This window comes from Protopterus annectens, chromosome 6.part0 (assembly GCF_019279795.1).
Source record: "Protopterus annectens isolate FY-2018-M chromosome 6.part0, PAN1.0, whole genome shotgun sequence".
Taxonomy (NCBI): domain Eukaryota; kingdom Metazoa; phylum Chordata; order Ceratodontiformes; family Protopteridae; genus Protopterus; species Protopterus annectens.
In genome coordinates, this window is record NC_056737.1 from 787,326,608 (window position 1) to 787,340,288 (window position 13,681).

At 42.5% G+C, this 13,681-nt stretch overlaps 1 protein-coding gene across 1 annotated transcript in view; it reads left to right on the forward strand.

Moving 5' to 3' along the window:
• The window catches only part of LOC122804537 (JNK1/MAPK8 associated membrane protein), a gene marked incomplete at its 5' end in the record, with an annotated part of 343,239 nt that overhangs the window by 258,697 nt on the left and 70,861 nt on the right, over positions 1 to 13,681 (forward strand). Inside the window, one exon of the mRNA XM_044074462.1 lies at positions 11,506 to 11,582. Within this exon, the coding sequence (XP_043930397.1) occupies positions 11,506 to 11,582 (77 nt within the window). The remainder of the gene's footprint in view (positions 1 to 11,505; positions 11,583 to 13,681) is intronic.

Genomic DNA, 13,681 nt, shown 5'->3' on the forward strand with positions numbered 1-13,681 from the left:
CTTCAGGGCTGGGGAGCAATACTTTCAATTCTCTGCACTGCCCTTTGGCTTATCTACTGCTCCCAGAGTTTTTACAAAGTGCCTGGCTCCAGCCATTGCTTTTTGCAAGCAGAGAAACATCCAAATGTATCCTTATCTGGATGACTGTCTCATTCAAGCAAACTCCCCAGAACAACTAGAAAAGGATTTGGAATTAGTGAAGAACATTCTCACCTCTCTGGGTTATACTCTCAACGAAAAGAAGTCAGAGTTGGATCCTACAAGGGAGATTGTTTTCCTGGGAGCAAGTCTGAATATAGCCACCCAGATGGTATTCCTCCCTCAAGAGAAGCAAGATCATCTTTCGCCTTACTCCAAGAACTTGGCAAGCATGACCCAGCTCTCTGCAAGGCAATTCCTGCAAGCACTGGGGTTCATGGCTTCATGTATTCTGATGATCCCATATGCAAGGCTGTGTATGAGAAAACTTCAGTTGTACCTCAAGAATCTTTGGTGTCAACACACACAGGACTTAGACTTGATTCCTCCCTTAATTCCCTGTCTACATATGGAGTTCCTCTGGTGGGCGACAGCCTGTTCTCAGAACAAAGGTCTGCCTTTCCGCCCACCACTTGTCAGCCAGACTCTCACCACAGACACCTCAGATTATGCATGGGGGGCTCATCTGGAAGGCAAGGGCATACAGGGGACTTGGAGCACCCAGCAGATTCACCTGCACATAAACTTAAAGGAATTGATGGCAGTGCAGCAGACCTTGCTGGCTTTCAAGGGCCTACTCTACCCTGGGACTCTGCTGATCAGGACAGACGATACCACAGTCATGTGGTACATCTTGTGCAGGCAAAGCATGAGACTATGGTCATTAGCAGCTTCCATGGGCATACATCTAATAGCCCAGTATCTTCCAGGGGAGGCTAAATTCCATGGCGGATCAATTGAGCAAACATGCTCTGGCTCCTCACGAGTGGCAACTGAACAAAGTAATTTTTCATCGCATCACAGAGCATTGGGGCACTCCACAAGTGGATCTTTTCTCCTTTCACACCAAACATCACCTTCCAACCTTCTGCACCAGGGAGTTTCACAACAAAGCTTGTAGAGTGGATGCGCTGTCATTCCCATGGACACAGCTCTCAATTTATGCATTCCCTCCTCTGCCTCTTCTTCCCAGAGTGCTGATAAAGATAAGGGACGAAAAACCCAAGGCTATTCTTATAGCACCAGATTGGCTCAAGCAGCATTGGTATCCCCTTCTTCGCAGCCTTTCCCAGGCATAGCCTTGGCATCTTACCCTGATACCAGATCTGTTGGTTCAGGAAGGGGGAAAAGTTTCTTCATCCAAATCTTCAAACTCTGCATTTAACTGCCTGGTTAATTCTTTAAATCTTTCCCAACAGGTGGTGCAAGTTCTTCATGAGGCCAGGAGGCCTAGCACCAGAAAATCCTATGCAGATAAATGGAAGAGATTTTGCTCTTGGATGCAGGCTAAAGGAGAAGACTCTTCTCATCCTTCTCTTTCCCTCATTCTTGATTACCTAGCAGGCTTGCTTAATGGTGGACTTTCCTTTTCTTCAATCAAAATTCATGCTTCAGCAGATGTTCTTCATCTCACATTGCTGCAGTCCTTACACTTGGGTAGTCCGCTGTCCTCGGTCGGCCCGAATATCAAAGTATTAGGCTGACGTCGGTCAAGGAGCTTAAGACTGACATCAGGACGTCAGGGTATAAATGCGCATGACCGACGTCATATCCTCAGTCTTTTTTGCCGCATGGTCCGATGCAGAAGCAGCGTTGCAAGTGCCGCTCGCGCTCTGAAATTTTTCGAATTCGGAGTTTCAGACCGAGTCAAAGTTGGCTAAGTACCCGCTGGGGAATATTTTAGTTTTTCTTGCCTCAGTGGTTTACCGGATGTCAGAAAAAGTGAATAACTGTATTTCTTGTGGGAAGCAGATACCGCATAGGGACTATCATACTTTGTGTATTCCTTGTTTGGGGCCTGAGCACGACGTTGTTGGGTGTCGCTTTGTGCTAGGTTCAATAAGCGCACTATTGCGAAGGCTAGATTGTGCCAGGTTGGTCTTCGAAGCGGTGCAATTATAATATGCCGCCGGATGCTCCGACACCCGCTTCTTCAAGAAGCGCAAAGACAAAGCAGCTAAACCCAGGCAAGAAGAGTCGCCCATACCGGACGCCGGTTCTTAGAGGCGTCAGTGGAACCGTGGTTCCCGGAGGCTTCTCTGGAGTCCCAGGGGGAGACTTTGATATTGCAGGATGTGGCTTCTCAGGAGGCAGGTCAGGCTGAAGGGGCATCTCAGGTTACTGTACTCCCCTCCCTTCCTAGGGTGGTTAGGCCCTCTCCTTCTGTTTCCAAGGCTTCTCCCAGAGGCAGGCCAGGTTTAGCTTCTGTTGGGGTCACTCCTAGTTCAACAGGATCTGTGCCCAAGAAGCACATGCTTAAAATGGCAGAAGATTTAATTACTTTGATTAGAGGTTCTTTGCCCCCTCCTGATAAGAGGCCTAGGGTGGAACCAGAGTTGGGGAGTTTTGAGCAGATGATGTGTTTGCAGAGGCTTCTCTTAATCCTGATTCTTTGCCTCCTGCTCCTGTTAAACCGGATAGGTATTACAGGGTGCCTGAGGCTCATAAATATCTTTATAAGAGTCCTAGGGCGGACCCAGAAACTGTTAGTCAGGGACCTAAGGGTGACAAGGCCTCTGTTGTAAAAAATCCGGTTCCTCCAGATAAAGAGGCCAGAGCTTTGGATAGATGGGGAAAGAAAGTCTATACTTCTTCCACCTTAGCTATGAGGGCTTTGAATTGCCAGTTTCACATGTTGAAATATCAAAACTATCTTCTTTCTCAGTTGAAGTCTAAGGTAGATGCTCTGGCGGAAGGCATTGAGTGTAAAGAATTACAAGATTTGGTACATGTCTCTGAACAGGTGGGTAAGCATTCTTTACAATGTGGCTTTGATGCTGTACAGGCCTCGTCTAGGGTGGCTGCCACTGGATCAGTTCTTCGCAGGCACGCCTGGCTGAGGGATCAGAATTTATCTGACCATGTTAAGACAAGGATTTTGGATGCTCCTTTACAGTCTGATGTGTTGTTTGGTTCACCTGTGGAGTCAGTCTTGAAGAAAATGGAAGACAAGGCTAAATCTATGCAGGCTGTTAAAGATTTTTTGCAAGTTCAGCCTCCGAAGTTTAGTAGTAATTGGCCTGCTAAGGGGTGGACGTACCCTTCTTATGATTCACAGTCTAGGGGTAGATCTAGACATGGTAGGGGCAGAGCTCAGAGCTCCTTAGGCCTAGGACAGGGAGTTCACCTGCACAATCTTCGGGTGAGGGCAGGGGCCAGTCCTTTCGTAAACAGGCCCAATGACCTACCTTTTCAGCTGCCAGATCCTTCTTGCCTGGCAGCACCTTTGGGAGGAAGGTTGGCACTCTTCAAGGAAAATTGGAGTTTGATTACCCAAGACAGATGGGTATTGGATATCATACACCAAGGTTACAAGTTTTATTTCCATACCTTGCCTCCTTTCAAAGGCATGCCGGACGTTCCTCCTCAGCAAAGACTAGAGGCTCACAGACAAATTTCTCTGCTACTTCAAATGGGGGCCATACAACCGGTCCCTCTGCCAGAAGTGGGCCTAGGATTTTATTCTCGCCTGTTCCTAGTACCAAAGAAGGGGAACACGTGGAGACCAATTTTGGATTTATCAATCCTCAACACTTATCTGGACATTCCCAAGTTCAAAATGTTGACGTTACAACAGCTTTTACCTCTGCTGGGCAAAGATCACTGGATGGTGACTCTGGATCTCAAGGAGGCTTACCTTCATGTTCCTATCAGGCTAAGTTGCAGGAAGTATCTGCGTTTTGGCTGGGACTTCTCATTATCAGTTCTCTGCATTGCCCTTTGGCTTATCTACTGCCCAGAGTGTTCACAAAGGTTCTGGCTCCAGTGATAGCTTTCTTCAGGCTAAGAGGAATACAGATCTATCCTTATTTGGACGATTGCCTGATTCTGGCCCAAGGAAAGGACGAACTTCTTCATCATTTACAATATGTGATAGCAGTGCTAAGATGCCTGGGGTATTCTGTGAACGAAATAAAGTCCAGTCTAGTACCCTCTCAGGACATGTGCTTTCTGGGTGTGAGACTGAATACAGCATCCCAGATGGCCTTTTGATCCCGGACAAACAAAAGAATCTTTCTTTACTTCCATCAATTGTCTCATCAGTCCAGGCTGACTGCAAGGACAGTCCTTCAAGCCTTGGGGTTCATGGCATCTTGTATTCTGGTGCTTCCCAATGCCAAACTGCATATGAGGAAGCTACAATGGTATCTCAAAATGTATGGACACAGCACTGCCAAGATATGGACACTGTCATTCAGATAATACCTTGCATTCAAAAGGAATTTTTGTGGTGGGCTCAGGAATGTCACCTAAACAAGGGACTCTCTGTGACCCGGCCAGAGGCAAGTCAGATTCTAACGACGGATGCCTCAGACAAAGCTTGGGGAGCTCATCTAAATGGAAAGTGGGTACAAGACACGTGGCCTGCCAGACTTCAACATCTACATATCAACTTGAAGGAGATGTTAGCAGTCCAGTTTGCATTAATAGCTTTCAAGGATTTACTTCTTCCAGGGCAGGTGTTGGTTCTAACAGACAACACAACTGTCATGTGGTACATCAACAAGCAAGGGGAACACATTCTTATCCTCTATGCAGACAAGCAATGATTTTGTGGGAGACTGCTCTCAGTTTACAGCTAAATCTTCAGGCAAGGTTTCTGCCGAGCACAGAACTCCTTAGCAGATGTGTTGAGCAGACAAATTATGGATCCCCACGAGTGGAAATTGGATCCTCATGTATTTCAGAAATTGACAGTGTTATGGGGAACTCCAGACATAGATCTGTTCGCTTCTCCACTAAACTACCAGCTGCCAAAGTTTTGCACAAAAAGGTTTCATCCCACAGCTTGGAAAGTGGATGCTCTTTCATTCAATTGGAGCAATCTTCATGTGTATGCCTTTCCACCTCTGCCTCTCCTCCCAAAGGTACTCCTGAAGGTCAGACAGGACAAGCCAAAGATGATTTTAATAGCTCCAGATTGGCCTCGACAGCACTGGTACCCATTACTGAGAAGTCTGGCACGGAGCCTCCATGGCCTTTGCCTTCGATTCCACACCTGCTGTCTCAGGAGAACAGTCATTTACTCAATGTCAAACTTCACTCTCTTCACCTAACAGCCTGGCATATTCTGTTTTAAACCCTGCGGGTCTCAGCTTCCACAGCAAGTTTTGAATGTTATTTTGGAGGCCAGAAGGCCTAGTACAAGGAAAGTGTACGCAGATAAATGGAAGAGATTTTTATTTTGGAGTACAGCAAAGGAATTTGATGTTTCTAAGCCTAATTTAAGTGTGGCTCTTCAATATCTTACTGAGTTACTGGACAAAGGGTTGTCCTTCTCTTCTATTAAGGTTCATGCTGCAGCAATTTCTGCTCACTATGACTGTGACCCACCATTGTTTTCTCATCCTTTGTTTAAGCAATTCCTTAGAGGGGCAAAGAATATATGACCCCACGAGAGCTCCTACTCCTGCTTGGGATCTCAATTTTGTGTTGGAGAAACTCACTCTACAACCTTTTGAGCCTGCAGCTACTGCCGAGTTGAAATATTTATCATGGAAGACTGCTTTTTGTTGGCCATTACCTCTGCAGAAGGGTTTCTGAATTACAGGCCCTTATGGCAGTTGAGCCTTTCTTAATTTTCCATAAGGATAGGTATCTTTATGCATTTAATCCTTTCTTTATGCCTAAAGTGGTTTCTAGTGTGGCTTTAAACCAAACTATTCATTTGCCTACTTTTTATGCAAACCCCCAAAATAAAGGGGAAAAGATTTTGCACACTTTGGATATACACAGGCAGTTACGATATTATTTGAGCAGAACTAAAGGGTTCAGGCAGTCTCAGCAGTTATTTGTTTCATTTGCTTTGGGTTCTCAGGGCAAGCCTGTGTCAAAACAAACTATTTCTAAGTGGATTGGGTTTTGTATTGCTTTCTGTTATTCCCATCATGGTAAGGAGATTCCAGCTGGGATTAGGCCTCATTCCACTAGGGCTACTGCCACTTCTACAGCTTTTTAAGGGGTGGCAACTAAAGATATTTTGGAGGCAGCTACTTGGAGTTCAGTGCATACTTTCTCTAAGCATTACCACCTTCCACTTTACTCTAAATCTAGGGCTGGTTTTGCCACTGCAATTTTACAGGGCATTTTGGCAGCTCCTACTGCTTTATAGTTTTGCCATCCTCCCTTACCTCTGCTTTGGGATTCTACCCAAGTGTAAGGACTGCAGCAATGTGAGATGAAGAACATAGTACAGTTTTGTACCTACCATAAATGTAGAGGTTCGAAGATCCACATTGCTGCAGTCCAATTTACCCTCCCTCCTTTCCCTCTGTAGTTAGAGGCGGTTGTGTGGTTTGGGTTGTGAATATTGTGGATATTGTATATATTGTACATATGATTAGTGCAAGGGGTTGGTTGTTTTTGCTGTCTTTTGGTTTTGACCTTTCTTTTTTAGGGTCTTCTGACATCTGGGGCAAGAAAAGACTGAGGATACGACGTCGGTCATGCGCATTTATACCCTGACGTCCTGATGTCAGTCTTAAGCGCCTTGACCGACGTCAGCCTAATACTTTGATATTCGGGCCGACCGAGGACAGCGGACTACCCAAGTGTAAGGACTGCAGCAATGTGGATCTTCGAACATCTACATTTATGGTAGGTACAAGACTGTACTTTTCTGCTCATTGCTCTTTTGAGCAACCCATTTTTTTTCTCACTCCTTAATGAAGCAGTTCCTGAGGGGAGCTAGCAGTCTTAGACCTCCCAGAGGAGCTCCTACTCCTGCTTGGAATCTAAATTTTGTCCTGGAAAAGCTTACTCTACCTCCCTTTGAGCCAGCTGCCTCTGCAGATTGAAGTTTCTCTCCTGGCAGACTGCTTTTCTTTTGGCTATTACTTCAGCCAAAAGAGTTTCGGAGCTACAAGCCTTAATGGTAGTAGAATCTTTCATTATTTTTCATTCTGATCGGGTTTCTCTGAGAACTAACCCCTCCTTTATGCCCAAGGTGGTTTCCAGTCTGACCCTTAACCAGTCTATTCACCTGCCTACCTTTTTCAATAATCCCCAGAATAAAGGGGGAAGGGATTCTGCACTCCCTTGATGTGCACAGAAAGCTGAGATTTTACTTAAACAGGACTAAATCCTTTCGAAAATCTGAACAGTTGTTGGTTAGTTTTGCTCCTGGGGCTCAAGGTGAAGCTATTTCGAAACAAACCGTCTCCAAATGGCATTGATCATTGTATACAGTTTTGTTGTCTGCATCATGGGAAGGTGCCCCCTCAGGGTATTAGGACCCACTCTACTAGAGCAGCCTCTACCTCTGCAGCTTTTCATAGGTTCATAGCTTGTACTAGGCTAACTGCTGTTGTAGACCATTTTAAGCCTAGCCAGTTATCCCATGTGAGAATCAAACCTTGTACCTTATGTTTGTAAGGTAAACCCTTTAACCATTATGCTGACCTCCCTCCCCTTCACACAGCTGGCAATGCACTTGGGATAGGTATGCAGTGGGCTGCAGCTAATAGCATCCTCTTACTTCTGCTAGGTGAAGTTTCCTCTAGGGCAGAACCACCCCTGCTAGGTGAATTTTCCTCTAGGGCAGAACCACCCCTCCTCTTGATACACAAGGGGTGGTTTCCTCAGTCTGCACCAGATAAATCTCACCACCTCAAGCTCCCCCTTGAATGGGATCATTCTCAGTTCTGCAGGAAAGGTGACCAGAACATATCCCTTCACTCATCTCCTTCCCTGCCTAGCTTGTTTAGTGCTAGTACAATTAATCAAACCCTGGTCATCTGGGTCGCAGTCAGAGATCTGTCCTGTGTCACAGAACCAGATTAGTGGGTGTGAGTGCTGTGTTGATATTTCTGTACATTGAAAATTACTTCGTCTCAGGTGCTAGAATGAAATCTTGGAGATCACACAACTCGCAGAAAAAGAAAAATATGAACTTGTGTTTTTTTTTTTTTTTTTTTTTTTTTTTGTGAACAATGTTTGATAACATTTTGTGTTTTTAAGTTTTGTATAGTTTTTCTTGATGTCCGCATGTTGCCAAGGTGTCATAGCAAACTTTAGATTTGCACTGATCCAGTCCTTACATTTAAAAATTTGGAATGGTCACTGTATCCTTCTTCAGTAGCTCTTGAATCTCTAGAAGACTCAAGCTCCTCCCCTATTTTCATAATGCTCTGGTATTCTTGTCTCATTGCTGCATGTTAACTCCACACACACCCTGCTTAGCTGTAGTGAACAGAAGCCTTAAAATCATTTGGGGACCATTTTTGGTGACATCATTGGATAACTTTTTTTTACTTCTGATAACTTTCTTGACCTTTTCTAAGCAAATATTTTTTCTTGCGTCATTGTTTTCCTCTGTATATAACTGTTTTCCCCATTTCTAAATTTGCAGGCTAACCTTTTTCCTTCATTATAAGTGTTAATTATGTTTACTGGTTTAAGTTTGTGTGACTAGATTAATGTTTATTTTAAGTGAGTATTCTTATTGCATTTTGGCCTAAAGTAGAGTGCTTGTGAATAACTTGCCAGTACACCTGGAATATAGCTACGCCAACTAATATTGCATTTGTTTTTGGACACATTTGTATTGCCTTTGTTGTGTAAAGTTAAAATTTGTTATGGATAACAGAGAAGGCCACTGGCTTCTCAAGTGTAAAAATGTGGTCCCAAAATTCCACAGCAGGACCCATATGATTTGTGTATGAAAACTTGAATTGCTGATTGTAGCATTTGTAAAAATGTACACAGTCAATGGAGAGAGAATTAAAATCACCCATGACTAGAGTGTTTGGTTGTAATTTGATTGATTCAAGTACATCCTAATAAACAATATGTGTATATTGGTTCATTGAAGGGGGCCTGTAGCTAAGAATGACTTGAAGGGGGGGGTCTTACCCACAGTTAATTGAACTTTGGAGTAACTCCATGGAGTTTTCCTGTCTAACCAGTCTAGAGGTGTATTTATCTCTGAGGATAGGTAATCCTCCTCCTTTGGTTCTCACACGTTCATTTTGCACTCTGAAAGTGTGGAAGGCATTGTAGCCTTGCAAGGCTGGGGTACTCTGTGCGCAGACCTGAACCAAGTTTCTGTGACTGCACAGACGTCAACATCCTCCAGTGGGAGGAGTGCTTCCAGAGAGTGCAGTTTCTGATTTAAACTCCTAGTGTTTAGTAGCATAACCCTTACTTTATTTGAAAGTGGTGTTCACGTTGGAACTTTTCTTTGACACCTTGCCTAAAAAGAGCACTATGGGGGAGGCAAGTGCCTTAGCCAGTAACCAAAAGCCTAGAGGTAACAGATGAAGACCATCTCTGGCGAAACAGCGTAGTCCATCAACCATATCATCCCAGGCTAACAGGAACTGGATCCCCTTAGAATAACACCAGAAACAAAGCCAATTGTTGAAGTCAGTCATTTTTTGTTTATATTGTGGATAGGAGGCTATTTTTTTGGTATACACTTTGATGCTTTGTTTAGAATTACAGTGGTTGTCAAAATGCTCTTCTTACTGTAAATGACATCTTGCTCAATGAATGAAGTGTCTCTCTTACAGTATGAGGTGTTTGAGAGAGATTGTCGTGTTGATGATGTAGAAATGTCTTTTACAAGTTTTAGATAAGCGTGTTGAAAATTAATAGGAGGCTGTGTTCGCCAGGTTTAATAGAGCCTCATAGATTTGATAGTATGCAGTATTTGGCCTGAAATTTTTATCATTCTTGTTTTATGATCGTGCCTCATGAGTTCAAGTGAAGAGAATTTTCTTATCATGACTTCAAGACAAGCTTCTGTACCAACTGCAAGATCATCTTTCATGCAAGATTTTGTATAGTCAGTGATGTGGATTGGTTGGGGACCAATTAGTATCATGTGTAGCTTTTAACTACAATTAGAAATGACATTATGTTCTTTAGTGGAAATGTCCACAGAAAAGCACTGAGTCAGGAAACCCATCAGAAATAAACACAAACTTGCTTTAGTTCACATTTATTTTATGAACATTAGATATACTTTAGGATCAAAGGTGAAAAAGACTTTCATCTCCAGATGCTAATTATCATTAGGTTTGGTGATAGAGCCAAGGGTTCCAAGTGGACATACAGATGAAACATTTTCATTTTTACAAGCTACAGAGGACACACTGGGAGATTTCTCACCTGGTTGTAGTGTCATAAAAAAATAAATGGATAATAGTATGGGAGCCGGTTGCAGCATCACAACTTTGGTGCTCATTTTGTTTTCGTTTTGCCTCTTGTACAGAGACCTCATGCACTGCATGACTGTAGGCATCATTCCAAAAGAGTTAAAACAGCTTCAGAACCACATTAGCAATATCTATAAATTGTTTTGAAACATTTTTTAAAACGTATTATATTTCATCTTTTGAGTATGTGCAGAGCTGTTAAAGTGAGTGTAGGGTTAGTTATAACTCTTTGATCCACAAATCGAGTGGAAATTTGTAACATTCTGAATTCTCTTTAACATTCTAGCTAATTCCTGTTAGACAGAAGAGTTATAGAGTTTACTTCTTGAGGTGCTAGTCTTACTCTAGGAATATTACACATCGTTAATGTAACAGTTACAGTATTAAAAATTGGGATTTTTGCACAATATTTTCTTTTTTAAATTAAGGGGAACATTTATTAGCTTATCAGCATAGTAGTGCAGCAATTCATAACTGCTGGTTCTTTTGCTTGGTGTGCCTTCTGTGCAGAGTTTACTCATCCTCCTAGGGTTTTTACCAGATGCTTCTGTTTCCTTCCACATCAAAAGGCATGCCATAGCTCAGCTGATGAGCTGCCAGATTGCTCACAGGTGTGTGTGTGTGTGTATGTATGTGTGTGCATTCCCCTGTGACCCTGAATTAGATTGTCAACAATTAGAGAATGAATTGGTAAACAGTATTTGTGCTGTAGCCTGTCTGCCTTGATTTTTTAAAGCAGATAAGGATAATTCAAGCTTAAGTACTTGTACTGTACTTGATGTATGAATGTTGACATCCAAAAGGAAAGAGTTATTTATTATTACATGCATGTTCATAGATGAGTACTAGGCTAACTACTACTGTAGGTCATTTTAAGCCTAGCCAATTATCCCAGTTGAGAATCAAACGCTGACCTTGTGTCTGTAATCTAAACACCTTAAACATTATCCCTACCCTACTGCTATAATGCAACTCAGATGGCTAAGTATATGTGAGTAATTGAATGAATTGTTAGTGGAAAAAAAAAACTTGTAGATTGTTTGAATTTTGCCAGGTGAGCATGTTGTATTACAGAAATATACTGTATAAGGTACTGATGACAAATATTATGTTTTGATGGTAAATATCCATAATTCTTTTATTTCAGATTATTCATTCCCATATATTATACTGGTTTTGTCCTTGATCACTTTGGCTGTTTTCATGTCCACTTCAGAAATCCAGGTAAGGGAAGGAATATTGCTTGCCGATTTACCTTTTCTGTTTGTTATTGTCTGTATCTTTTTGCTTTGATAGGGGATGTGGGCACTAAAACTTTGAACCTCACGTTAACAGAAAAATAACACCACATCTCCAGACAAAGAATCCACATTGCAGAACAGATGGGGGAAAGCTGGCATTTTAAATATATGGCAGTAAGGGCATCAGATTATATTGCCCAAGTGGCCCAGCACTGGAGTTGTCTTTTATCCTGTCTAATCACTGTTGTCTAGTCTGGTCCATTATAGCCTTCTGTTTTATCTATTTTTGTTAAGCTGTCCTGGTTTTTATACACCTTCAACTGTACTTGCCTTTTGAATCTCAATCAGGTGTTACCCCTTACGTAGTCAGTTTGATCATGTGAGGTGTTTTGAAGCAATGTGGAAACTGCCTCATACTCATGGAAAACCCCTTATTGCAACCTCCCAATGATTCAGTATATGAAAGGTGTATGTATTTATTGAACTCAGTCTAACTTCTCACCTCAAAGCAGATACTGTAAGCACAGCCACATAACACACACCTGGCATACAGAACAGTGTCATGTCACCTGCTTACACTCTGGTTGTTAAGAGAACACTGTTTAAGCCTTCTATACTGAGGACTGCCATCGTTAGTTCATACAGCAACTCACTTTCCATCACCCCACACACCCATAACCAGTGCGTATTCTTCTAAGAGGCATAAAGGTGCAGACTGCAAGCCCTTAAGGCCCACTGAGATTGTAGCCACCCATGGTGATGTTTCAGTAATAGCTGGCATACAGACACCACCCTGACCAGGCTAGCTAAGAACAGAGTAACAGCTGTCTTTTAAAAAGAGCCATAATGCAGGATGTAACAGTGTTAGATCCCTCCATCCTGACCCACATGGATTATGACCTGGCATTGGTCCACATGGGGTGAATAACCTCAGGGTTTCTGCCCAGAGGGACTTAGAGATGGACATGATTGATCTTGTTGTGCATGTGTCCAAGGCAGGAGAGACACTGGTCTTGAGTGGTATTTTACCATCACATTGAATGATGCCAACATTCAAAGAAAAAATGATTGGCTGTATAGTTGGTGTCTTTCTAAGGTGATCCAGTATATCTCAGCTTAGGAAAATGTGTCCAACAAGCCTTCCTGCTTTGCAATGAATAATCTGCACCTGTCTTACCATGGCTTTTGCATTCTGGCTGAAACCTTTGCTGGCCCCATAGTGCCGTTTTTAGGCATATTTCATCTGCTAGACATTCCAACCTAGAAAATTCTGATTTGAAACACATTCCAAGCACCATATATCCTATGTCTGAGGTATAAGGTACACAAGTGAAATACAAGCACCAGACCCTTAGAACTTTTTTGCTGCAAGTCCAAAAGCTGTTGTTTGAATTCTTTAAGTTGTTTTGTCGCATTGTTTTTGCTTCCAAGCCAAAGGTAGATAAAGGTCATGTAGGGGACCCTTCCTTCTATTTCTGTGTTCTTTGAATTTGCATAGGCAGCTCGGATATTATTTAGATAAGATTTAAGGGCATTAGAAAATCTGAGCAGCTTTTTGTTTCTTTTCATGCCAAGAAATTGGGCTTAGCTGTTTCTAAGCAAATCATCTCTTCTTGGATTTATAAAGCCATTTCATTTAGTTGTTCTTTTCATATCAAGCAGCAGCTTTTTTCTGTTTGTGCTCATTCTTCTTTGGGCTGTGGCCTCTTCTGGAGGTTTTTATTAAGGGTTGTGATGTTCAATACATTTTGGAAGCTGCTACTTCATCTTCTGTGCATATTCTTACTAAGTACTATAAGTTGGATGTGCTTTCTAGGGCTAGGGCTGGTTTTGCCAGGTCCATCCTCCGTGGATTTTTGGAATGTTCTTCTGTTGCTTCCTCCTCCTCCCACTGTCTTCAGTAGCTTTAGTACTCTCCCTTTTATAAGGAATAGTGCACATTTGTTAAGGAAGGACACATTAACAGTTGTGTAAGATCTTATCAGAACAGTAGATGTCCTATTTTTTTCACTGCTGAAATATTCCGTCCCTCCTTTATTCCCTCTTTAGTTTTCTTTTTTTTTTTTTGCCCTCTGGCTGATG